This window comes from Rana temporaria, chromosome 5 (genome assembly GCF_905171775.1).
Source record: "Rana temporaria chromosome 5, aRanTem1.1, whole genome shotgun sequence".
NCBI classification, from domain to species: Eukaryota; Metazoa; Chordata; class Amphibia; order Anura; family Ranidae; genus Rana; species Rana temporaria.
Genome location: NC_053493.1, coordinates 65,281,318 through 65,307,619, shown reverse-complemented (window position 1 = coordinate 65,307,619; position 26,302 = coordinate 65,281,318). Strand labels below are relative to the sequence as shown.

The following is a 26,302-nucleotide window of genomic DNA, read 5'->3' as shown; positions in this document are numbered from 1 at the left end:
CATCAGGGATATTGCTGGTTTCATATAGCAGCACATCTTGGGATGATGCTGTGGCTGTCGAAACATGAATGCCATGAAACCTTCGTTTTTTTTTTTTCTTTACTAAGTTCTTGGCTCCTTATGGAGGTTTCAGATTCACAGGTTCTCAGCTCCCCACTATATATATTTATAGAAAGTTAACATACTGCATTAGCAGAATGCATGGACCAAATTTAGAATGCCAAGAGACACAAACTGTCTTTTAAGTCACTAGTGTAGAGAAGTCCACAGGGCACAGTTACATGAGACCAAATGGCAAGTATAGTTTGAGAATTTGTGACACTGCAGGGGTTAAGAGACCAGCAAATGCTGAGAAGCCTGCAAAGGTGATTTACACAGTTACTGTCCCCTATTACCAGGAACAGATTGAAAGGTCTGTTAGTGGACATCCAGCATATCCATACATACCAGGGGTCAAGTCCTGGGGAAAAAAAGTGTGGGAACTCCCACCCAAGATCCACTCCTCCACCAAAAAATAAAAAAAAATGATACGCTCATATGCATAATTACTAAACCGCATGTTTTTTAAAGCAAGTTCTTTCTAAATCCCGCGATAACTCACGGCAGACCTCCGCAATGTCTCCTGGGAACAAAAGACAAAAGCTCCCAGGAGACATTGCGGCATCGAGGAAGTGACGGAATACCCGCACACTACCCGATGAATCCATATACAGGAAGCGGCCAGTAACATAAAGGATTACTAAGGTTCGCCTGCCCCTGACAGTGACTTGAGCTGGGCATCGCTGCTTAGCCAAGGATTGGCTCGGGCGGCTCGGCTGCTCTTGGCTGCTCTAGTCCTGCAAAGGGAACTGCGTTCCTGCTGTGAAAAAAGTGCAGGAACTCCGTTCCCGCGCGTTCCCGCAGGACTAGAGCCCTGATACATACTATAAGTGTATGTAAACTCTAACAAGGAGCTTGTCTTATAGTGCCATTTGGTCTGTTTAATATTTTATAGACAATGTTTTGTTATATCTAATTAATAAGCTCAAAAATCATTTCATATAAGATTTACTAAGACTGGAGAAAGCTAAATCAGGTGCAGCTCTGCATAGAAACCATTCAACTTTTTTTTTTTTTGGTCAAAGCTTAAAGGGGTTGTAAAGGTAAATGTTTTTTCACCTTAACACATTCTATGCATTAAGGTGAAAAATCATCTCAGCATTAGCACCCCCTGCCCCCCCCCCAGAGCCCCCGTTTACTTACCTGACCCTTCGAAAGTCCCGCGCCGTGAACACGCAGGCTTCTCGGCTCATTCATTGGTTGATTGAAAGCAGGGCAGCCATTGGCTAGCGTTGCTGTCAATCATATCGAATGATGCGGCGCACCGGGGGCGGCCCAAGTGATACAGTGAGCGGCTATAACCACCGACTGTATCACAGGGGCGTGCCCGCAAGAACTTCCCACCATGCGAGAGAGCTTGCATGAAGGTGGAAAGTTCTTCAGGGGGGGGGCCAAGACAGAAGCCGAGGGACCCCAGAAGACCAGGTTAGGGGCCACTCTGTGCAAAACGAGCTGCACAGTGGAGGTAAGTATAAAATGTTTGTTATTTAAAAAAAAAAAAAATTCTCTGTAGTGATCCTTTAATAACTTCAGCCCCAGAAAGGATTTGTCCTCTTAACGACTTCAATACCAGGCACTTTCCCCCCTTCCAGCCCAGGACAATTTTTAGCTTTCAGCGCTGTCGCCCTTTGAATGACAATTGCGCGGTCATGCAACACTGTACCCAAACATTTTTATAATTTTCTTCCCACAAATAGAACTTTCTTTTGGTGGTATTTGATCACCTCTGTGGTTTTAACTTTTTGCGCTATTAATGAAAAAAAGACAAACAATTAAAAAAATAACTAATGGGCACTGATAGGCGGCATTGATGAGGAGCTACTGTCAGGCATTACTGAGTGGCACTTTAATAGGGCACTGACAGACATTACTGATGGGGTACTGATTGGCACTTTTTTGGGCACTGTTGTGGGCATTGATCGGCACTGACATCTGTTTTTGACGGGGACAGGCTGGCAGTTGTTATACACTGATAGGCAGCTAGTGGGCAGCTTTTGATGGGGGCTGTGCTAATAATCAATGTACTGATTATCAGCACAGATTCCCCCCTCTGACAGGGAGAGACGCCGATCGTCTCTACCTGTCAGGGTGAACTGAGGAAAGCCATTTACAGTCACTTACTGGTTCACGCGATGATCGGTTGTGATTGATCACAGCTGATCACTTGGTAAGAAGCCTCTGTCAGAGGCTTCTTACCACGATTGGAGTTGCAGTGTGTCAGACTGACACACAGCACCTTCGATCGCCACGCTGCGCAGCCTCGTGGGTGCGCGCCAGCTCTCTTATCCTGATCACATCATATGACGTCTGATCAGAATAACACAACCACTTTACCGCCGTCATTCTGCAATATGGCGGGCGGCAAGTGGTTAATGATCAGGCCATTTTTTGCATTACAATACTGCGTCGATTTAACTGACAATTGTGTGGTCATGTGACAAACAACATTTAAGTCTTTTTTTTTCCACAAATAGAGCTTTCTTTTGGTGGTATTTGATCACCTGTGCGTTTTTTTTTTTGCGCTATAAACAAAAAAAAACAACACCTCTTAAATCGGCCAGCATACACCTACGGTGGTTTGCGCACCTGTGCCAACCTGCTACCATTATATGGTGGCTAGTCAGCAAGAGGTTAAAGTGTTACTAAACCCACAGCAGTAAAATCAATCTGTATATGCAGTAAAGCATGCTTGTTATACTCACTGTGGAACCAAAGAGGTAATACTCTGCATTGTGTGAATACACAGATCCTCCTCTTCTTCCACTGACTCCAAAACATGTCCGGATAAGACAAAGCCTTTGGAGTCAGGCTGCACATGCTCAGTTTGGTGTGTATTGCTAGAGTTTTTTTTTCTTGGGAGAGTGCATGTGATCAGCACAGGGCCAATCAGCACTGTCCAGACATGTTCAGAGAGACATGTTGCAGCCTCATAAGACAGCTCAGTGCAGTGCAGTATGAAAACTTATATTTACTAAAATAATTGCATTTCCATGTTCTGTGTACTGTGGGAGACCAGATATAGTGAATGCAGGGTCCCAGGTTTAGTAACACTTTAAATTAGAACTATAGGCAAAACCTAATTTTTCCCATTTTGGATAGAGTAAGGGAGGGTCTCCCATAGCCAAACAAGAAGTGAGAAGAAATCCCTGCAAATTAAGGGAGTTCATTGGGGACCCCCAGATTACCATTGGAAGATTTTCCCTATGCTACTTTTCTTGGGACAATCTAAAATTTGGGATTGTTTTTTACTTTCACTTTCAATGATAATGGTAAACAGGATAAGTATAGAGGGTGAACCTCCCTTAAGGCCAGTACACACAATACGAAAATCGGAAGAAAAGTTTTGTCCGACGAACAATCTGCCGATTTTCAGATTGTTAGTATGGTGCTTTCAACAGCCAATTCTGTTTTTTCATCAGATAAAAGCTTGATGTGCAGACAATAAAATTGTTGTTGTATGTGAACTTAACGTCCGATTTTCATATATTTTGAATGGTTTTCAGCAATAATCGCAAGAATTGCTCAACTTGGTACATTCAGCCTTCCCATTAATGGTTCGAATCTTGTCCTGGTCCTTCTAAATTGGCCGAAATTAGAACCGTGTATGGCCGGCCGTACACTAAGGACAGTAAATGGGCTCTGTGCAAAATATTAATATCAATAGACAGATCTTTCAAAAATGTGTAGTTATAGCCACCATTTATAATCATTTTAGTAATAACTTGTTTCTTTAGTAAAGAACTGATGGTGGTTTAGGAACTATACAAACACAGACATCCCAAGTCTCCCATGAGTGGTGGGAGTCTCCCGCATTTGGCTTTGGGCTCCCAGACACTTGTAAGTGCCAGGCGAGCTGGGAGCTCTCCGCTGGTGGACACTAATGAGGTGGCATTGAAGGACACTGATGGGTTACACTGGTGGGCACTGATGAGGTGCCACTGAAAAACATTCAGTGGCATCTTATTTTTACAGCTAAACTGAGCTTATATCGTGAAATACAGTATTTAGAAGTCTGTGACATTGTTTGATGTTGAATTTTAAAAGCAGCGGCATAAGCGATATAAGCTCAGTTTAGTGGTAAAAAATAAATAAAAAGGGGTGGAATGCAAGACTCCAGTCTCGATGACTTCAGACTATAGGCTTACTGCAGTTGAGTGCGGGGTGTACCAAGATGGCCGTGACGGAATGTCACTTCTGTTACAAGATTTGACGGGTCGTCTAGCCTGACGGAACACAGGTACATTGCGGTGCCTGGGGGAGCCACTCACCAACAGTAGATGTACTGCTGGTGGTTGGCAAGCAGTTAAAGTATCTTCAGGCAATACTCAAATTTACCTCTAAATCGTATTTATGACGTGAAAATTTTCTTTTTTTTAAAATGTAATTAAAAACGATCGTGTGTGGGCTCCAGAGCATTTTTCATGACGTGAAAATGGACATTAAAAATTTAGAACATGCTCTCTTTTTTCACGTTGTGAAAAACGGTCGTGTGTAGGCTTCAACGACGTGAAAAAACGCGTATGCTCAGAAGCAAGTTAAGAGACCGTACTTCCTCTTTATAGTGCTGTTGTAAGTGTTGTACGTCACCGCGCTTTGCTCAAGCATTTTCTTTTCACGATTGTGTGTAGGCAAGGCAGGCTTGACAAGAATCAGGTAGAAAAAACTTTTTTTCTAGACCAATAAAAATGGTCGTGTGTACGCGGCATAACATGTTTTCTTCTAAGATTGCCCTGTATTTGGCTCCATCCATTTTCCCATCAACTCTGACCAGCCTACCTGTCCCTGCTGAAGAAAAACATCTCTACAACATGATGCTGCCACCACTATGTTTACCGGTGGGGATGGTGTGTTCAGGGTGATGTTCAGTGTTAGTTTTCTGCCACACATAGCGTTTTGCTTTTAGGCCAAAACTTTCAAATTTGGTCTCATCTGACCAGAGCACCTTCTTTCAAATGTTTGCTTTGTCCTCCACATGGCTTCTTGTAAACGCAACTTCTTATGGCTTTCTTCTTGTGACTCTTCCATAAAGGCCAGATTTGTGGAGTGCACAACTAATAGTTGACCTGAGAACAGATTCTCCCACCTGAGCTGTAGATCTCTGCAGCTCCTCCAGAGTTACCATGGGCCTCTTGGCTGCTTCTCTGATTAATGCTCTCCTTGCCCGGCCTGTCAGTTTAGGTGGGCAGCCATGTCTTGGTAAGTTTGCAGTTGTGCCATACTCTTTCCATTTTCAGGTAATGTGGTGAACAATGCTCCCTGAGATGTTCAAAGCTTGGGATATTTCTTTTTTTATTACCTAACTCTGCTTTAAACTTCTTCACAACTTTATCCCTGACCTGTCTGGTGTGTTCCTTGGCCTTCATGATGTTGTTTATTTACTAAGGTACTCTAACAAACTGTTTGCTGAGTGCTTTGCAGAACAGTTGTATTTATATTGAGATTAAATTACACACAAAGTGGACTATATTTACTATTTAGGTGACTTCTTAAGGCAATTGCTTCCATTAGATTTTAGTTAGGGGTATCAGAGTAAAGGGGGCTGAATACAAATGCATGCCACACTTCAGATATTTATTTGTAAAAAAAAAAAAAACTATTTGCCATTTTCCTTTCACAATAATGTGCCACTTTGTGTTGGTCTATCACATAAAAATTCCAATAAAATACATTTATGTTTTTGGTTGTAACATGACAAAATGTGGAAAATGTCAAGGGGTATGAATACTTTTTGAAAGTCACTGTACAGGACACCTCCTCCTATGTAATGAGGAAAGAAGGAGGGGTTTGTAGTAAAAACCAAGAGAGCAGACTAGTGTGACAATGCTTCTCTTCCGTATATACAGTACAGTCGGTGAGCATTGTCATCCAAGGGCCAGCCATAGACTGTTCGAATCTCGGCCAGTTCAGCAGGAACCGGCCGAGATTCGAACCATGTATGGACAGGCTGAATATACCAAGTTGATCAATTTGGGTACAACCACACTGCTGGATCTTACATACCATTTTCACTAGCAGCTGGTATAGCCACTAGCAATAATCACTGTCTTCTCCGCCGGGAAAAATACGACTTAGCAGGAGGGATTCCCCTGTCAACACTGTCTGTTGATGGGTGAACCAAAAAACCTGTGGTTGCAAGCGAGAAAGAAAAAAATAAAAATAAAGAGAAGGGGAAGAATAGATTACCGTATATACTCGAGTATAAGCTGACCCGAACATAAGCCGAGGCACCTAATTTTACCACAAAAAACTGGGAAAATGTATTGACTCGAGTATAAGCCTAGGGTGTCCATCTGCATGCATCACTGTGCCCATGCCTAGACTGACGTTTAACATGGGAGTCTATGGAAGGGGTGCCCGGCTTTGAAAAATCGTTTTTTCCCAGCCGTAGGCAACAAACTTTGCACACCTGTAGAGGAGAGATGGGGCTACATGTGTGCCAATTTGCAGGTCCAGGGTCCTACGACCGGCCAATACCAGGTCCCCAAAGTCACAGGAGAAATTACCGCTTAACATGGGAGTCTATGGAAGGGGTGCCCAGCTTTGGGAGAAAAAAAACAAAAAACAAACACACGGTGCTCCCCGGTCGTAGGTCCCCCGGACAACAAACTTGAACACTTGTAGAGGAAAAAAGTGGGGCTACATGTGCGCCAGGGGACCTATGGCCGGCAGGTACCAGGTCCCCAAAATCCAGGAGATCAGGTGCAAAAATGTGACTCGAGTATAAACCGAGGGGGGCATTTTCAGCACAAAAAAAAAAAAAAAAGTGCTGAAAAACTCAGCTTATACGGTATGTCTGTTACATTTTAAAAAACGTCAAATGAGTTGTTAAACCATATTGCAAGAAACTGAAATAAAAACCAAAACACAAGAAATCTGATAGGAATTTTTTTTATGTTATTCCAATAAAAAATACATTCATACAGAAATATAACAATCTTGCAAAACAATTTTCAAATAAAATCTTGTAAAACAAAATTTCTTTACAAAAATCTTACAAAGATTTTTCAGATAACCGGGTGGTATTAGAACGAAAAAAAAAATAAAAAAAAAAATAAAAAAGGAAAAAAATAAAACTACGAATAAAACTTTTCCCTCCCCTCAAATTTCAAGCAAGTGTATACCCCCCCTCCCATCAGCTTGACTGAGGCTCAGTTATCACCTGAACAGAGTGCGTTTTTCTCATTAAGTAAAAATTTATAAGCATTGATATACAGGAGGTTCACACAACCCCACCCAACCCTAAAAGAATGCTGATGGCATTTTACGAGCAAGGCAAGCCAGTGCAAGTTATGCACTTTTGTTTATCTTCTTGCGATTATTATGGCTGAACTTTTAGCATTTCAAAACGAGGCGTTCTGAAATGCCACCATTCTCCAGCTTATACAAAGACTATTTACTAGCCTTGTCCGTGTGAAACCGAAAAAAACGGAGGAGCCGGCTTAACTGGTTTTATGCCAAAACCAAAACAGAGAATGACAAATTTACTTACACAGTAAGTTAAAAAAAAAAGTGAAAAAAAAAAAATAGTTCTGGGCCAACAAGTTTTAAGACAACTTTAGTAACTGCATGTTTAAAAATACAAAATACTGTCATAAGGAGCAATGCACACACTAAGACATACTTCAAGCAAAATAACTTTCTTCCAGAATATATGAAATAACCAGACAAGTTTCCACTGCGGTCCTAGTAAAAAATAGTGAAGCTACTGCACAAATTCATTAGGGCATTCCATTGTGCCAGCTCCGGTGGCAACTAAACTTAATGCAGATGACAGGTTTTAAATTTCAGGCAACTCAGTGATTTAACTACTTAATGGCAAATGGCTTCACTTGGAACTTTCCATTTGCTGCAAATCCAACATATACAGTAGAAGGTTAATTGGCTACTTCCTAAATCTGCCCTAGTATGTGTATGTATGAATGTAGAGTTGGAGACCTTAGATTGTAAGCTCCTTGAGGGCAGGGGCTGATGTGAATGTACAATAGTAGTTTGGAATTAACTAGCTACGCTTTATCCATCATCTCATCTCTCCTACAAAACCAGCCCCCAAGTTTGTTGCCGTTCGGCATCCGAGATGCCACAGATGGTCAATCACTTGGTGCAAAAATGCAGCTGTGCAGGAATCGATTGCAACTGCTAAACAGGTTAATGGAATAGCAAGCTGCTATGGGCTACAAAGGTTTGTTCCTCCAGTATTCCAATCTGCTTTGCAGATCAAGCGGTGGACTAGAACACATATGCTCCCCTTAAGGCGTAGGCACGCCATTTGCTTTATTCACATTTTCTTCATTGTTTATAAAATTAAGAACACTTGCTCATAATGGACATGTTGCGAGCCCTAGAATACTTAAAACATTTTATTTACGGTTTCCTTCGGGGCGTATTTTGAAATGCTCTCTAAAAATGGGAGTCTCATTTCGTGCGACAGACAATATTGATGATCTTCCATCTGTTTTCTGTCATGGCAGGTTAAAAACGGCAGAGAAAAAAAAAATCTAAAGTACAAACCATAATCACCCACTTTTGTACACAAGGGGAAGATTTATTATAGCCTAGACAGGGCAAGAAGCCTTCCAGCAAGTCAGTTTTAAGACTATTAAATCACAGCAAAAATGGCTACCTTAGGGGCAAATTTATTTAAAAATGTGTTCATCTCTTCTATAGCTCAGGAGCTCAAACCAAAAGTAGCGAGAAAAAGTAGGCGCTCTTTTAACCCAGCCACAGATGGTTTGAGTCTCAGCCGGTTCGGCAGGAACCATGTAAGGGCAGGCTGAACGTACCAAGTTCATCGATCAACTTAGGTACAACCAGCTTGATGGATTTGATGCTATAGCCACTAGCAATAATCAATGTCTCCCGGCAGGGTGGGTGGAGAAAAGCGGTCTCTGCTGGGAGAATACAATGGCCCGGCACAAGGGGGTTCCCCTGTCAGCACAGTCTGTGTTGATGGGGATATGGTTTGAATTTCAGCCCGTGGCTGCAGGAAAGAAAATTTGCACCATTTATAGCAGTGGTCTTCAAAACTACAGCCATGGGGCTGGATGTGGCCCTTGGTGCACTATTCCACCAACTGATACCATAGATGGGGCATTATTCTTCTCATTGATACCAACAATTGTGCACTATTCCTTCTATTCAAACTAATGATGGGGCATGCCCACTGATGCTGGGACATTTTCTGCTCATACTGGTCACAGTCCAGCCCCCCTAAAGTCTGAAGGGCAGTAATCGGGACCTTTGCTTAGAAAGTTTGGAGACGCCTGGTCTATAGCCTGCCTTAGTGTTCCTGAAATAACTGCATTTCGGTTAAACTGAAAGAGCTACTCTACAGAGTTTAAAAGGATCCCAGTGTTGCCACTTCTCTACTGCCCATTTATTACCAATGAAATGTATTTTTTAATAGAATTTCAGCACACTGAGACACAACAGTGGGAGAGAAATTGTCTGAGTTATTTCTGCAAAAGTTGGAAGAAAGCCTCACCGAGGCGTGGTACTGTCCTAAACATGTGCATGCCCCTTAATTTCTTTAATTATTTTTTTCAAAATAGAAATTTTTAGATTGCAAGTAACACTGTGCATTCAGTACTACTTTTACATAATTCTTCATGACCACTCTTAAGGTCGTGTTCACTCAGCATCGTGTGTGGCAGTACAGTGCACAGTCTATTGCAAATCCATGCAGGGTTTTTATTCCAAGTAAAAATTAAAAAAAAATATATATAAAAACAAAAAAACGATGACTAAAATCTAAAATGCTCAGGATATCAGCTTTTAAAACTTTTATTCTACAGTTGCAGAATCTGTTTTTAAACATTAAATAACATATTACAAAAATATATTTCAAACTCTTAATACAGCTCTTCACACTCAGTGACCTAAGACTACAAAGGACTACAAAATGTTTGCACCCAAATAAAATCTAATTTGAAGACAAAAAAAATATTTGTTGCCCATGATACATTTGCTTTGGTGGATGTCTGATTTCAATAAAGTTCAGACAATTAAAATAAAATGGAAAAAAAACAAAAAAAAAAACATATATATATATATAATATAATAATATCCATTTTTAAACAAAAACACATTCTGTACCTTGACAAGTATATGAGTATTTTACATATTAAGTGCATGTATGGATACATTTGTGCAACTTTTGTGTAAAGAAAGTGTAAGCGATAGCTCCGAACATCAGTGTTCTTTTGAAAAAAGCAGGTTACTATACTATGAGAGGTTGACGTAGTACAGGAAAGGAGGGGGGAAGTATAAAAACAAAAAAAAGGACACACATCCACACAAGGGCCAAAACAACAATAATGTGTTTTTCAGGCTGTTTTGATGTGTGCAAGTTTTTTTTAGCAGAGCATGGGTCAATGAATATCCTGTGATAAAAAAAGGACAATGTGGGCACCAACAGTATAGGCCAATCATTGGGACAGATAAGACGAAGCACCGTCTATAAAAAATGGAATAAAAAATAAAAATAAAAAATGGGAGGTCCTGCCCACGAGATTCCAGCCACCTCTTTTAGAGACGACAGAATTTTAACTGGTCAGTCTGAGCGACACCTCCACATTTTTTACTTTTTAGTTCTAAACATAGGGTCTGCTGTATTCGATTGGCTGTTAGCAGTCAGGGCTTTACTAATCTGCTTGCAGCACTCTATGGCCCAAGCATGGTGGGGGAAAAAAAATAAAAATAAAACTACACTCTAGGGTGACAACAGAGCCTTAAGTAAGCTTACATCACTTAAACCCCTGTATCAGACCCCCACCCATTATAGGAGAAGGCCACTTGCATAAGGCACCATTTTTAAAGGTCAACAGTGCGTTAACAGCTAGAAAACCGGAAATTAGTCCTCAAGGCATAAATAATAGAAAAATTAGCTGCATGAGAAAAATCAGTATAAGCTATAGTGGTTTTTCCCACTTTTTTTTCCTTTTTTTATTTTCTTATTTTTTTTTATTTTTTTTTTCAGTTCTATACATAAGTAACGTAACAACAGACCAATTGTATTTAGCTGCTCTCAACTGGAATCATAACTGCAGTCCTGATTAAAGAATGGAGAAGCGTACACATTTCCCCCTGATCCATGCAATACCTTTTCTATTATAATGAAGTTATAGTTGTGTTATAATTGGTAGATACACAGCTTATACAATGGATTACAAACGATCGTTGTAGCAAAACGAGCTACTTGACACATTGCACGTTTAATAGCTGCACCAGACAACAAAAGCACCTCTCACACAGGAAAGGGATCATCTGCTTATACAGAGGGGGGCTTTAGCGCCTTTCAGCAGCAAGGTCCCCCCTTTTCCAAGCAGAATGACAGATGGTTGTCCCATATAACTCAGTATGCCATAGCATACAAAACATTCAAACCGTTTTTTTAATAACTATTTTTTTTTTTAAATCCCTCACAACTGAACTCAACCATAACAAAAAATAAAAAGTTCTTCCTCATTCAGACATTGGCTCCTGGTCACCATTCAGTCACCCAGTCATTAACATTCTCAGTGCACATGCTCACGGCGACGGCTTAGACAAGCCACTCAGAAGATAAAGCACCAATAGTGCACAGGCCCGGTCAGCTCCAGAAGTAGCACTGTATGGTGGCTATGCCGCATCTCACACGATTGATAAGCCCTGCAAAGCCTCTTGGAGAAAGTGAGGTCTTGAAGGCAACTGGTTAGGGTGCAAACTGGCATGCTTTGGCTGGAACTCGCATCCCTCGCACAAGGCAATTTAACCTTGAGGTTACTCTAAATCACGTGACTTCCGCATTCATTCACATGTGTCGCTTCATGTGCAGAGCCAGATGGTCTGATCTGGAGAAACACCTGAAAGAAGAAGAATACAACATTCTCAGAACAGGTTTATGGTTAGGACTTACAGCAGCAGGTTTTGCAAGTTTTTAACAATTTCTTAAGCAAGAGTTACATTTATAGTAGCTTTAAATCACAGTTGCATAGGAGCCTCCAAATGTAGCAATTGACCACTGAAATATATATAAAAAATGGTGTAAGCTAAACAAGTAGCATGCAACAATTATTTTGCTAGATTAAAACCAGCCAAGAGATAAATTGATGGTCTCTGCTGAACTGGCAGAATTTCGATCCATCTATGGCTGTTCCCGTTCAAGAATCAACCTAGCGATCCACTCCTTTCAAACAGGAATGTGGGAAAGTATGTGCTTGATCGGCACATGCAGCCAATCGGATGCAGTGCTGATCAGGGTATTCTGGCAGTGGAGGGGTCCCGCTGTCAGAATACAATAGCACATTGGGAGGATTACCTCCAATCTATCTCAAATGTGTGGATGGGGGAATCCTTTTTTTATTTTTCTTAGGGGGTCAGTTGGCTGGAAAAAGAAAAAAAATGCTCTATGGCTTGTTTAAAGTGGAACTAAACCTTCCTATGGTTTTCAGCCAAGAAAGCTTCCATCTTGGCCTCGGTTTGATCTTCAGCTGCCATGATGCTGCACATGTGATCAGTTATGACACTAGCCGTTTGACAGTTTTGGTTGAGAGCACAACCAATGTGACAGTTACATTCCCGCCAGTAATATAACTGTTTTTAGAAACTGTTAAATTGATGGGTTTAGTTCCATTTTAAAGTGGTTGTAAATCCTTACATATACTCAATGGAGTTACTAGTCTCTGGTGATACACAGAGATTAAACAAATCCTCCTACATAAGTTGTACCCGTATAACTGCAGCCCTCTCTTCTCTACATCCATTCAAAGCGCTAAATTATAAAGTTTAAGCATTAAAAAAAAAAAAAAAAAAAAAAGGGGGGGGGGGGGCGGAGAAAGAAATTATACCCTGCAGAGCTCTGAGAGGTGATTGGAGGGAAGGGACACAACCCCTTTCACACTGCACACAGGAACAGAGCTGAGGCCGTCACAAATGCAGGCGCCTCTGAGTGTAGACTGTTAATCAGCTGGAGTCCCATGTCATTGTTTTTATCTCGGTGTCAGGAAAACTTGTCAGAAGTGGCTCATGCTGACAGAGGAAGGAGGCAGCAGACAGAAATGACACTTAGTGCTCTTAATTGAGACAAGTACACACTATAGAGGAATAGGATGTGTTCAAATTTCATGTCTGAGGATTACAACCACTTTATTGCAGAACTAAACCCTCCTAAATTTTAGCCAAGGAAGCCGCTAGCTTGGACTCTTTTTGATATTCAGTTGCACATGTGATCAGTTAGGACACCAGCCATTTCAATGTTTTGATAGTGTGGTCGAGAGCACAGCTAATGTGACAGTTACATTCCTGGCACATGCCGGTAATAATGGTTTGCTGAATGAGCTTAGTTGCACTGAATGCAACATGAACACAGCGGGGGCGATTTTATTCTACCTGTAGTGATCAATCGCGATCCTTGGTGAGCATTTGCAATTTTACTACTGCCACTAACATTTCTAGTCACATTCACACAGTGACAGTCAGGAGATACAGGAAAAAGGAATGGAAAAAAGTATAGTAGAAGGCAGTTTGTCATTTTCCAGAAACCGACATCTGAAATGTGTAATTTACGTGGAAACCGTAGCAACAACAGAGAGATTCATAGAAACGAGATGCTAGAACTGACCAGGCTGATCATGGAAAGTACCAGACTTCAGCTTTCATTTTCCGACCTCTACTACAAAATGAGAATTGTAATGAGGTTGCTATGGCTACCAGATAATTTCTAATAGTCTTACACATCAGGTTGTCGGCATATTCTAGGTTTCTTTCATCGACCAAAGCTGCCATCTAGTACATGAGGACAGGGCCCAAATCAGGTGGTGGGTGCAACTCTCCTCATCTACCAAGACAGAATAAAGGCCAGAAACATCACAGTAAGAGAAGGAAGCCACTAAAACAAACTACAGCTGACACAATCTGCTAGAACAGGTAGAATTTAATTGGTTGTCAAGGCATCTTTTTTTTCCCTAAAACAGATTATACTTACCTGCTCTGTGCAGAGTGGCCCCTTACTTTCTCTTCTGGAGTCTCCAGCCAGTGCTCTCCACGGGCCCCCATAGCAAGCTGTGTGCATCTATAGAAACACACAGTGCTACTTGGTCACGATCCTCACACAGGACTTGATTGAGAACAGCAGGAGCCAATAGCTCCTGCTGCTGCCACAGTGACCTGTGAGAAGAGAAGAGCGAGCAGCGGAGGACAAGCCCAGCATTGGACCAAAAAAGGAGCCGCCATGTAAGGTTTTTTAAAGGGAGGCTGATTTTGGAACGAGTTTTAAAATGAATGCAGAGAATGCATTAAAGAAGTACAGCCAAAGCTGTGAGAATCGAACAATCAGCTGTGTTTGATCGCGCGGTTCTCCATTTTAGAGCCAGCGGGGGGACAGATTCAGCATCGGCAGCTAGTTAAGTAGGATTCAAGATTTATGATTTTTCTTTTAAAGGTACAAAACGTTATGCCTTTAGAACCACTTTTAGGCATTCCTTTATAAAAGTAGAACACATACCCCCATTCTGGCCGAGTAGACCCACACATAACAACCCATCTCTCCACTTCCATACTTCTGCCCAGGTCAAGATTATTTCCACTGTTTCTCTACATTAAGTCCCACTACTTCCATTCAGCTGTCAAATGCTGGAGCAACTACTGCCCAACAAAATTCTGAGATCTGAATGGCACAATCTTCAAATATGGTCCTGGGTTTCCTCAGCAGCTGACCTTAAGTCCAACAGAGGTACGTAGTGGCTGCATTTAAATCTTTCAGGGGCCAGGTCTGGTGTACAATAATGCATTATAAACAGCCATTTTGATCTGTATGCATGGTTACTCCATGTGCAGTATACAAGTCAATCTAAACTTCCAGAACAAGAAAGGGCCCACAGCGAACAAAGTAAAGTATAGACTGCACCCCATCTCACCTGTCACAATGTGTGCACTTAAATGGCTTGGCACCAGTGTGTTTTCGGAAGTGTCTGGTCAGTTCGTCACTTCGTGCAAAACGCCACGTACAGCCCTCCCATGAACATCTGTAAGGCTTCTCTCCTGCAAGATAAAAATCACAAAACAATTTGGTTTAGTTGTTATAAATTTCAACTCTGTGAAACCATTGAAAGAAGAAAAAAAAAAAAAAGCGGTTTAGAATAATCTAATCACAATTTACACACAGCTGTAAAAGGTGTACAGTCCCTGGCATTCAAATGGTTAGTTCTGTTTCTTTGCAAATGGGGCAGTGTATGGTTCATTGTGTAGCCTGAGTAATTCCATTAAGCACACACTAAACAAATCACAATGGAACAAACATTTGTTATCCTCAGTTTGCTCATCAAAAAGTCAACTTGCAAATCTCCTCAAGTCCTGGGGAAAGTAAAACTGATGAGCAATAGTCTTTAAGCTGACTAAGACTGAATAGTGAATGGCAACTGTAAACGGTGAGAAACTAAAAAATGCATTTTACATGACGAGCTGGTGACAGGCTGAGGACATTGTTTTGCAATGTGATTTTACCTGACAATCAATGGGCGTGTACATGGAAGAAAACTTGCAGCACTGGAAGTGGCAGAAGTAATCACAAATCTTGGCGGTTCTTTTAAAGCTTAACTGTACTTTCAGCCTGAATCACCTGAATTCATTTCAGTCTCATCAAACAAAAAGGAGATTAAAGTCTTCTTAGTTTGTTCTGTTTAAAAAGCAACCACATCTTGGAGTAAAAAAAGCCTGCCCGCTGACATAGAGAAGGACCATAGCTCTCAGTTTGGAAGCAGTGGTCTCTCTAAAGCAGTCTGACACGTTCTAACCAAGTCAAACCTATAGCTTTGCAAAGTGAAAAACTCATTCTCACTCTGGAGAGCACTAGCTCCGATTTAGCAGGGGCTGTTAGGCCATTGCTTCTACATGCTGACAGGAAACAGGCTTTTCCACCCAAGCTGTAGCTGCTTTATAAAGGAAAACAAAGACTTTGCGCCCTTTTTTATGCACCTGGTATGTAATTGGCAGATTCAAACCAAAAGTTAGGTTGAGCTTTTAAAGAACCACCATTTGCAATTACTTCTTTGTTTGTTCTCTTGCAGCCTTCTCCTTCCCTCCCTGTGACGTCAGCAATGTCAGCTAGATGGGAGAATATTTTCAACCCCTTTAATTATTTGAGTAGTTAAAAAAAAAAAAGAGACTGCAAGCAATACAAGATGATCCACATGGATATTGTATTAGGTCTTTTACACAAGTGGACCAAACAGGTCCGCCTGTCTTTTTTTTCCCCCCGTCAGACGTGATCAGACCACCGTTTGCTCTCTATGGGGTGGTGGATGTCAGTGGAAATGTGTCCGCTGACACCTGCCAGGCATCCGATCTGCTAAAAACAGACGGATGGGGATACGGATCTGATGACAATTGGATGGAAACAGACATGCAGTCTGGATCTGTCAGACCCCCCTATAGAGGAAAGTGGGCTGTGTCTGTGTCCACTCTGCATAGTGGAGCAGACAGGGACTTGTCATCCGCCTGCTCAGCGGGAATCGGGGGAGAGATCCACTGCTAACCAAGTGGATCCACTTGGACGGATACGTTTAGTCTGAAAGGTGCCTAAGGGCTGCAATTGCCCTACTTCTGAAAATCCTAGTTACCTGGCTTCAATGAATAATCAATGGCTTTAGTAATTTCTTATGGCCAGAACAAGCATGAGAGTCAGGGGGACCTGACATCACTCTGATTTTGCTTTCCGCTTGCTTGTTCCAGGTCACTGTCTCAGGTGTCGAAGTTAGAGACAGCTAGGAAACAAGCATTTTCAGGTGGTCAGCAATGGTGGTCTATACATACTTCTCTGTAGAGGTTTCCTTGAATGTGTTGCAATCTAAAAAGGGTTTCTTATTTGGCTGTTTGCAAGATTCATCTAAGCAAACAGTTTTAGCAGACTCGGGCTTGGTTATCAGGCATGGATATCTAGCAAGTCTAGCACTAACCCAGAGGCGATTCAGTTCGCATGTGTTGCGCTATAAAAGTTTTTCACTCACTCACTTGGGGGTTGTTGGCCAATAGAGCCCTATTTTATAACATTATTTGCTGCAGCTTATACTCCGTGGTGCCAGTGCATACACATATTTCCTTCATATGCTCAGCCTGGTAGAGGAATGAAAAGTCCTAAAAAGGTCAAGAAAGTCCATCGGGGTCAATTTACTAAAGCTGAAGAGTGCAAAATCTGGTGCAGCTGGACATGGTAGCCAATCAGCTTGTTCAATTAAGCTTTGGCCATAAAAACCAGGAAACAAATGTGTTTCTATGCAGAGTTGCACCAAATTTTGAACTCTCCAGTTTTAGTAAATCAACCCCCCCCCCCTATGTCTACTAATTGGTGTGCTTGATAGTTACATAGTTAGTCTAGCTGGAGAAAAAAAGTACAAATCCATCTAGTTCAACCAATAACCAGAGGCTTAAAAAGTACTATAATAATAATTATAATAATATTATTGGAAAATGCCTTTTTTAAAGTACTAATTTGAATGCCCTACTGGGAAACAAACACTACATACCACATGAACTTTATACATCATTAGGCTTACACAACTCAAAGGAATGTTGTCTAGTTCAGTGTCCAAAATGTGACAAAAAAAAAATTAAATGACAAACTGCAATATTTTAATCAATAAAAACATAAAAAAATAAAAAAAATTGAATAAATGTATAATCAAAACAATGCAAACATTCATTAGCTTTCCACTTATTGATTTAAAAAAAAAACACCACTATTGTTTGTATAAATACATTTTGAAGGCTTACAGTAAAGTTATAATCTTGTTGTGTTCAAAGACTAATAGCAACCTCAATGCACATATGGCCTCTACCGACCAATAGTGTGAGTTTAGAAATTAGTTTTGCCTACTATTAGTGTTTTTTTTTTATTAGTGAAATATATTCACTAAAACAAAAAAAACAAAAATCAGGCTGGACAAATGTCAGCGTAGAGCTTTCTGAAGGAAGGTCAATGTAGACAAGTTTTTTGTTCTCTGGCTAAGTTTGGGAAAACATCCTATTGGCTACTGAACTTGACTATTTGCCCATTTATAGAACAATTATGAAAAAAATAAAAAAAGGGAACAAGATATGCAAATAGATGTAAATATAAAAAGATATGTCTTGAGCCAAAGACATACAAATTTACATTTTTCAAGGGATATAAAACATGCAGGTGTCCTTTACAGGTAATAGGGGCAACGCACAACTGAAGAGGAGCTTCTCTGTAAGTCAAAAATTGTATAATGTTGAGCAGATATCCTCTAGCACATTGGATCACTTAATATCTGCACATCAAAAAAATATATTATTTATTTAATTATATATATATATATATATATATATATATATATATATATATATATATATATATATATATATATATATATATATATATATATATATATATATATATATATATATATATATATATATATATATATATATAAAAAATAAAAATAAAATAATCGGTGTGAGTAATGAAAAAAAAAAAGGAAGAAACTGGAACTATGAGCACGTAATGGGTCTCTCATCATACCAACAAATTCACCAGCCACTGCATGACAGCCAGGTGTTAGATGACACCCATTGAAGGAAAATGCTCTGCTATTTGTGTATGTGCTCATTCATTACTATTTCCCTTTGAATACAAGTCAGGGAAAGACAATGGATATTTAGGAAGCTCATGCTGGGTAAGCATTATGCGATCTCTTTTCCTGGACGCACTCTGTAGTCTAAGCTCCATCCTCACAGCAGGAAGGAATGAGGAAGGACTTTCCCCAAGACAAGGATTTACCATGACATCACTGATGGACTTTGGGTTTCCACCCTGTGGTTGTGCAATGACATGACAGCAAGGGATTCCCTTCTGTCAAGCCCCTTTTATTTCCCAATCATTGAACAAGCACTGACCTGTATGGGTACGCTGATGTGCTTTTAAATGCGAGCTCTTGGTGTAAACTTTCTTGCAGCCATTAAAAAGACACTTGTGGACACGTTTCTTGCCGTCCGGCGAAGTCTCTCCGCTGATCGGACTACCCTGTTCAAGAGTCTTTCCAAAGCACCCGGAGCGCACTTTCCCTGGGGAATGGAGCTCTCCAGTGATAGCATTCCACAAATGAGTGGGGGACTCCTTGCCTTGCTCTGGGGATGAAGGTGGGGTGGATGTGACCGATGAGCTAAATGGCTCCGTTTTAATCACCATGTCACCGATCGGGTCTGAGGTAAATTTGGAGGTCGGGGAAAGTTCTTCAGAGCTGTCCGACAATTCACTACTAATGTCAGAGTTCAGGCTAGTTGTCTCTAAATTCTGACTGTCAGAAATGTCCTCGGTTTTAATGCAGATCAGCTGCGAGTCCGGCTCATCCTTTTTCTCACATGCCAGGATAAATTTGGTCCAAAGGTCCTCTTCCCGATCGAACTTAAATTCAGAGGCCGAAACATAGCAAGGTTCACTTTGTAGGTAGCGTTCAAGTTCCAAGCACGTCTGTAAAAAAAAAACAAGATAGAGAGAAAAAAAAAGATGAGAATTTGAACGCCTGGTTTACGAAAAACTGCAAGCAAACATGGGGGGTTCGTTTACTACAACTGGAGAGAGCAAAATCTGGTGCAGCTCAGCACAGAAACCAATCAGCTTCCAGGTTTTATTGTCAAAGCTGAATTGAACAAACTATGGTTAGAAGCCTATTGGCTACCATGCACAGCTGTACCAGATTTTGCACTCTAGTTTTAGTAAATAAACCCTACAGAGTGATTACACATGGCAACCAGATTCCATATACAACCTAGGTAGGCTACAACTATGGGGTTGACGTAGAAGACTGGTGGCGAAGAATAAAGCAAAAATAAATCTGTAACCAACATTTGTCTTGTTTTCTTAGAAAATAATACACGAAGGCTTGGCTGCCATGGGCAATACCAAGTCTTCAGATTTCACAGATCAACCTATGACCATCGTTAACGTCTTCAAGCAACATGCAGTGACAAGCATGAAGCACAATCAGAGTCATTGCCCAATACCTCCAATCATATTCATTCATCTGCTAAACTGGAAAAACACAAAGTGCTTAAGCTGACATTTGAAGTGCATGAGAGTCTAGTCAGAATAGCAGGAGAGGCCCAACACACTACAAAGACATCAGATAGCCCACATTAGTCATCAGATATCCTCAGTGAATTAAAACTGACAAAATGCGACTGCCGATTGGCTGCTAAATGGACACAGCACGTTGAGTGCTTCTTTTTGCCTCGTTCATATACCGCAGCCATAAATAGGCAACTGGCCAAAATGGACGCTAGTTGTTTCCTTTCAGAAAGTGAAAAATTAACCTTGTAAAAAGCCAAAATGCAGAACTGCCGCGCTTGCAAAATGAAACTAAATGCAGAAGCCGTGGGGGGGTTACAAAAAGAAATAAGGAAGCAAAAGATGTGGCCAACGCTACAGATATTGACTAAATTATAAATGGCCGATTAGAGGCCACAATTCTTTCAGAGATTTCTGGAAATCATACAAAGAATTTGATCCGCTAGCCAATAGTACAACTGTATGAGTCATCTGCATTCCTTTCACGCTGAGCCAGAAGAGAGACTTCCTTCTGAAAAGCTGACGGGAAGCCAAAGGGACTGTACTGGTAAAAGCGGATCACTCATGGTGAATACTACGTTCAAACTCATAGAAAATTTAAAAAACAACAGCAACGGTTCTTAACATTCTGATTTGATAATACAAAGCACCATAGAGCGGAATTTTATCTCCCGTGTCCCCTTGGTCTCTATAAAATGTCACACTTATTTTTCCATGGACCTGGGAGCTCACTTCGGCCCCATGGCCTGCAGACACAAGCCATCAACGTGCCACACATATTTCCCTAGCTAGCGTACAGCCCCAGGACGACTCCCATACTGCACTATTGTATTTCCTCTTGTGGTCTGAACGGCAATTCAAATTAGCAGAATGTTGCAAAGCACAAAAAGAAAAAAAAAACCTGTACGAATCAATGATTACATTTTCCTATAATTAGACAATTGCTTTGCTGTGCAGATGAGAAATGCATTCTATTGATCCTGAAAATGGGGGGGGGGGGCAGCCATTGATTGTGATGTTGTTAAACTTTAATAATCCAGCTACTTTAAATTTTCCATTATGCAAATAAGCGCAGGGACCAGGAGATGGGCCCTGTGATAGTTTAAATGTCTCTGCAGGCTTTCTGGGAAGAGGAGCTGGCTCTGTGCCAAGATCTAAAATGCCTGAAGGAAGCTACTGAGATCAATTTCAATCACACACAAGAAGATCTGCCTCTTTGATGGCGGAGAGGAGGAGGGGAATGAATACAATTAACCAGGAATGTGAAGGTTGTAACACTTTAGTGCTCGGCTCACAAACAAACAGACATTTGATCTCTTAATTCATTTGGTTAAAAAAAAAAAAAAAGCAAACATGACTAGATGGGCAGACGAGGACAATGACGAGGACAATGACAGTCTCAGGGAAAACAATGGCACGACCACTCTGTAGCCTTTGCAAGCTGATACCACCATATAATAAAAGTCTGGTTTGTTTGGTGTGGGGATAGAGAATACAAAAGGTCTGGTTGGGGAGAATTAGCCTTTTGTTTCAGTGATTAGCGACTGTCACATAACATGGGGGGGGGGGGGGGGGGGTTAACCTTCATGCCAATTAACATTTTATACTAATTCACATTCTATGAATCAATGGGCTCTGACAGGTTGGCAAGCCGATCTGTCCAGATGAAGGGCATGCAACCTGTAGGTGAAAGCCCCTAAAGAAGCTCTCAAGATGACAAGACATGCCATTCATACACTGCCTACAGACTCTGGGTCAAGGCCTTCAAACAAGCTCTCAAGATGGTTCATTCATCTCGGGAGCTATGGGGTGTACAACCTGTAGATGGAAACCCCCGTAAAAACACTCACAATTACAAGACATGCCACACATTCTACTAGAAAGCTGTCTATATGTGGCATATACAGCCTGTGGATGGAGACCCCATAAAATCTCTCGATTGGGAACCAGTCTAGATTTGGGGGTATGCAACCAGTAGGATGAGACCCCCCCAAACAAAACTCTTGAGATGGCCAGACATGCCATTCATTTGATTGGGTAGCTGTCTAGCTCAGGGGGTATGCAACCTGTGGATGGAGACCCCCCCCCCCCTTAAAGTTTTTGAGATGCTCTTTCTATTGGGAAGCTGTCAAGATGTGGGCTATGCAACCTGTGAGTCAAACCCCATATAGACACTCGAGACAGTCAGACTTGACATTGATTCAACTGGGAAGCAGTGTAGATGTGAGGTATGCAACTTATGGGTGAAAACTCCAAAACAAGCTCTTGAGATGGTCATACATGCCATGCATTCTATTGAAAAGTGGTCTGGATGTATGGTATGGAAGGTGTGAGGTATGCAACCTATGGGTGAAGACCCCCAAGCAAGCTTGAGATGGTCACACATGCCATTCATTCTACTGGAGGAAAGCTGTCTAAATGTAGGGAATGGAAGTTGTGGAGTATGCAGCCTACGGGTGAAGCCCCCAAACATGCTCTTACGATGGTCATACATGCCATGCATTCTACTGGAAAGCTCTTTATATATAGGCTATGGGAGTTATGCAGGTGTGGAGTATGCAACCTATGGGTGAAGAACCCATACAAGCACTTGAAATGGTCACACATGCCATGCATTCTACTGGTTGGTTGGGTATAAAACCTGTGGATACAACCCCCCCCCCCCCGCCCCCCCAAAAAAATACGAGATGGCAATGTGCCATTCATTCTTCTAGCCTAGATGTGGGATATATGACCTGTGGATGAAGAACCCCAAACAAGCTCTTGAGATGGCTATACAATTGAATGAATGGTATGTATGACCATCTAGATATAGGCTATGCAACTTGTAGATGGGGACCCCCCCCCCCGCCCCCAAACAAGCTCTTGAGATAGTCATACATACCATTCATTCTATTGGGTAGCTGCCTAGATGTATGCTATGCAACCCATGGATGGAAACCCCATAACAAGACATGTCATTCATTCTACTAAATATCTATATCTGTCTAAATGTGGGGTATGCAACCTGTAGATGAAGAACCCCCAAAAAATAAGCCCTCGAGATAATCCTACATACCGTATATTCTACTGGTAATCTAAAATTAGGAAAGACACTTCAAGCCCAGCATTATAAAACCCTGCCCCCCCTTAAGTATTGGGTTCAGCAGCACTAGTTGGATCCATCAGTATCAAAAAATAGTGCAAAAAAAATAAAAATTAATAGCAACAATAGTAATAATAATATAAAGAAAACAACAACAGCTACTAAAAAATGTATTTAATAATACCAACGCTCTATAGGATCTGTGCTGACAGATTACCCAGATTAGCTGCCAGCCATTCAACTTTCTTCAAAGTAGCAGATTTAAAAATGAAAAAAAAAAAAAAATTACAATAAATGAAGAAGTGACAGGAATAGCTTTTGGCAGAGTCTGTCGCTAAGCTGACAAGCCCCAGCTGTATAGTTTGGACCCAACGCAAGCATAAAGTTTTGCCAAATGGCTGCACGGTTACTAGTGAAACCCAAGCTGTTTGAAGCTGTCAGTGGAAATCACGGAGCTCCATGCACAGTGATGCCCCCCCCCTCTATAGCAGTACACAAACTGGCACACTGCATGTCCAATACATGCAGGAACCCTGTCTGGGGGGGGTGTATATGCAATGCACCCCCCATAGCAGTACACAAACTGACATATCCAATACATGCAGGATCCCTGCCTGGTGGGGGGGGGGGGTGTATATGCAATGCACCCCCCATAGCAGTACACAAACTGACATATCCAATACAATACATGCCATGCAGGATCCCTGTCTGGGGGGACTGGATATGCAATGCACCCCCCCCCCCATAGCAGTACACAAACTGACATATCCAAGACATGCAGGATCCCTGCGTGGGGGGGGGGGGGTGTATATGCAATGCACCCCCCCCATAGCAGTACACAAACTCATATATCCAATACAATACATGCAGGATCCCTGTCTGGGGGGACTGGATATGCAATGCACCCCCCCCCCCATAGCAGTACACAAACTGACATATCCAAGACATGCAGGATCCCTGCCTGGGGGGGGGGTGTATATGCAATGCACCCCCCCATAGCAGTACACAAACTCATATATCCAATACAATACATGCAGGATCCCTGCCTGGGGGGACTGTATATGCAACCCCCCCCCCATAGCAGTACACAAACTGACATATTCAATACATGCAGGATCTCTGTCTGGGGGGACTGTATATGCAATGCACCCCCCCCCCATAGCAGTACACAAACTGACACATCCAATACATGCAGGATCCATGTCGTGGGGGGGGGGGGGGGTTGCATTGCATATACAGCCCCCTCCAGACAGGGATCCTGCATGTATTGCAATGTACCCCCCCATAGCAGAACACAAACTGACATATGCAATGCACAGATGATCAGAGTAATAATAATAATGGGGGGGGGGGGGTAGGGGAGAAGAAGCTGATCTCTGATCTTGGGGGGGGGGGGGGTGCAGAGGAGAAGAAGCTGATCTCTGATCTTGGGGGGGGGGTGCAGAGGAGAAGAAGCTGATCTCTGATCTTGGGGGGGATTACCTGTTGCCAGTACTCCTCCAGGGATGGCAGAGCAGAGAAGTAGCCAGTGTCGTGCACAATCTGAAGCTCCTGGAAGATGCTGCACATTGGTAGAACATCCATGATTTACAGAAAATTCAAAATGTAAAAAAATTAAAAAAAAATAAAAATTCTAATAGGTAAAATATTCTATAAAAGTAGAAGTGCTACCATAGAGTCAGAGCAGGTCTGTGCTGCTGCAATAATAATAGGATAGAATCCAGAGCTTGCAGAGGATAGATCCCTGTAGAATGGAAGAAGTACGCCAGGTTTTCATGCAAATGTCATTGCATAGCAATTAGAAGAAGAAAAAAAAGCCAGCATCAGAGGAGCCCCCCAGTCCACAGCCAGACACACACACACAGGGCTCAGCCTCCTCCTGGAGCTCAGGGCTTGCTCACTGGTGCAGACAATATTTGCAAACACTGAAGTGACTGCAACTGTAAACCACTGCAAAAACTTCCCTATACAACCCATGAGCCTGCCCCCCTCCTTCCCCACGTGATCCCATTACGCCGGCTCAGTACAGCGCCCAATCAGCTGTCACTCCTTGCCCCGTTGTTTGTATGATGTCAGATGTGCCCAATCACGGCGCCCGGCGCTTCGGGGAGGTCTCTCGCGTGACGAAATCCTTCCCTAACGCGCGCCGGCATTGGCCAGATTCGAAATTTCGTTCCGCCCCCGGGAGGGCCGGACGGGGCCAGCTATTTTTAGCTAGGTATATAAGACGGCGGCGGAGAGCAAGACGGCTTCAGTGCGCTCGATGGCCGCTGCGAGCGCCTGTGGGTTCTCTGGTGAACATGACAAGAGCTGCGGCTGCCTGTTTCTTGCCGATAAAATCACGTTAAAATAAAACTATGTCAAAAGATACGTTCCGGGTGTGCGCCCGGCGCGGACATTTTGTGTATGTGCCCGCTCAGTGAAATGTATGCGAGAGGTCACATTCCTGGCGGTTCAATGGCCGCCCGGTCCCTGGCATTGCATTACGGCTCGTTCACAGAGCTGATATGTCTGCTTATTAATGTGTGAGCGCCCCGCCCCCCTCCCCTCAGGTCACAAAATGGAGTCGCTCTTGTTTACTCGGTTTGGCTCCAGCAGGAGGCGGGCCGCTCCCACCCCCCAGCTCAGTTCTGTGGAAATCCATTCCCGTCTATATAGAGAAGTGACAGCAGCAGAAGAATAAGACTGACAGAGCCGAGTTCACCTCACATTCTTCAGCCTGTGTCTTCCCTCCCCCCACCACATAGCTCTGTGAAGTGTGGAGGAGCAGGTTCTCACCTCTACAAAAAAAACACACAAAACATGGCAACGCTTTGTTAACAGCAATAAAGAAAAAATAAATAGCGACAGAAAAGCTGAAATAAAAACACTGCGAATAGGTTCACAATTGTGCGTCTGTATTTTCACACGCTCCCATTGAAGTCTACGGGGCTGAAAAACACACTACATAAGCCCTGCAACGTTCTCCAAGTCGCACAGAAGTGTGTCGCATACGTGCAGTGAATGGGCCCCATAGACAATAATGGGACATACAAATAGCTGCAGAGTAATGTCCACTG

General features: G+C 42.2%; 1 protein-coding gene across 2 annotated transcripts; it reads right to left on the bottom strand.

Annotated features, from left to right (window-relative positions):
• Positions 1-11,053: 11,053 nt before the first annotated feature.
• KLF6 (Kruppel like factor 6) lies at positions 11,054-25,228 on the bottom strand. Of its 2 annotated transcripts, none has more exons than XM_040352660.1 (4): positions 24,915-25,228; positions 18,988-19,561; positions 14,991-15,114; positions 11,054-11,939 (listed from the first exon to the last, which is right to left on the bottom strand). In XM_040352660.1, the coding sequence occupies exons 1-4, from the start codon at positions 24,915-24,917 to the stop codon at positions 11,888-11,890; spliced, it is 753 nt and encodes a 250-aa protein (XP_040208594.1). In that variant the 5' UTR covers positions 24,918-25,228; the 3' UTR covers positions 11,054-11,887. The 2 variants fall into 2 exon arrangements, with proteins under 2 accessions (XP_040208594.1, XP_040208593.1); XM_040352659.1 differs by having other exon boundaries at positions 24,726-25,222.
• Positions 25,229-26,302: the final 1,074 nt, after the last annotated feature.

What these genes read in the sequence shown, in the direction of transcription:
- KLF6 (XM_040352659.1), bottom strand. Translation starts at nt 24,827, where the DNA reads ATGGATGTTCTACCAATGTGCAGCATCTTCCAGGAGCTTCAGATTGTG. An exon ending in TGGAGGAGTACTGGCAACAG is followed by an intron (nt 19,562 to 24,725) that starts GTAATCCCCCCC and finishes TTTTTTTTACAG; the next exon opens with ACGTGCTTGGAACTTGAACG. An exon ending in AAGTGCACACATTGTGACAG is followed by an intron (nt 11,940 to 14,990) that starts GTGAGATGGGGT and finishes TTCTTCTTTCAG; the next exon opens with GTGTTTCTCCAGATCAGACC.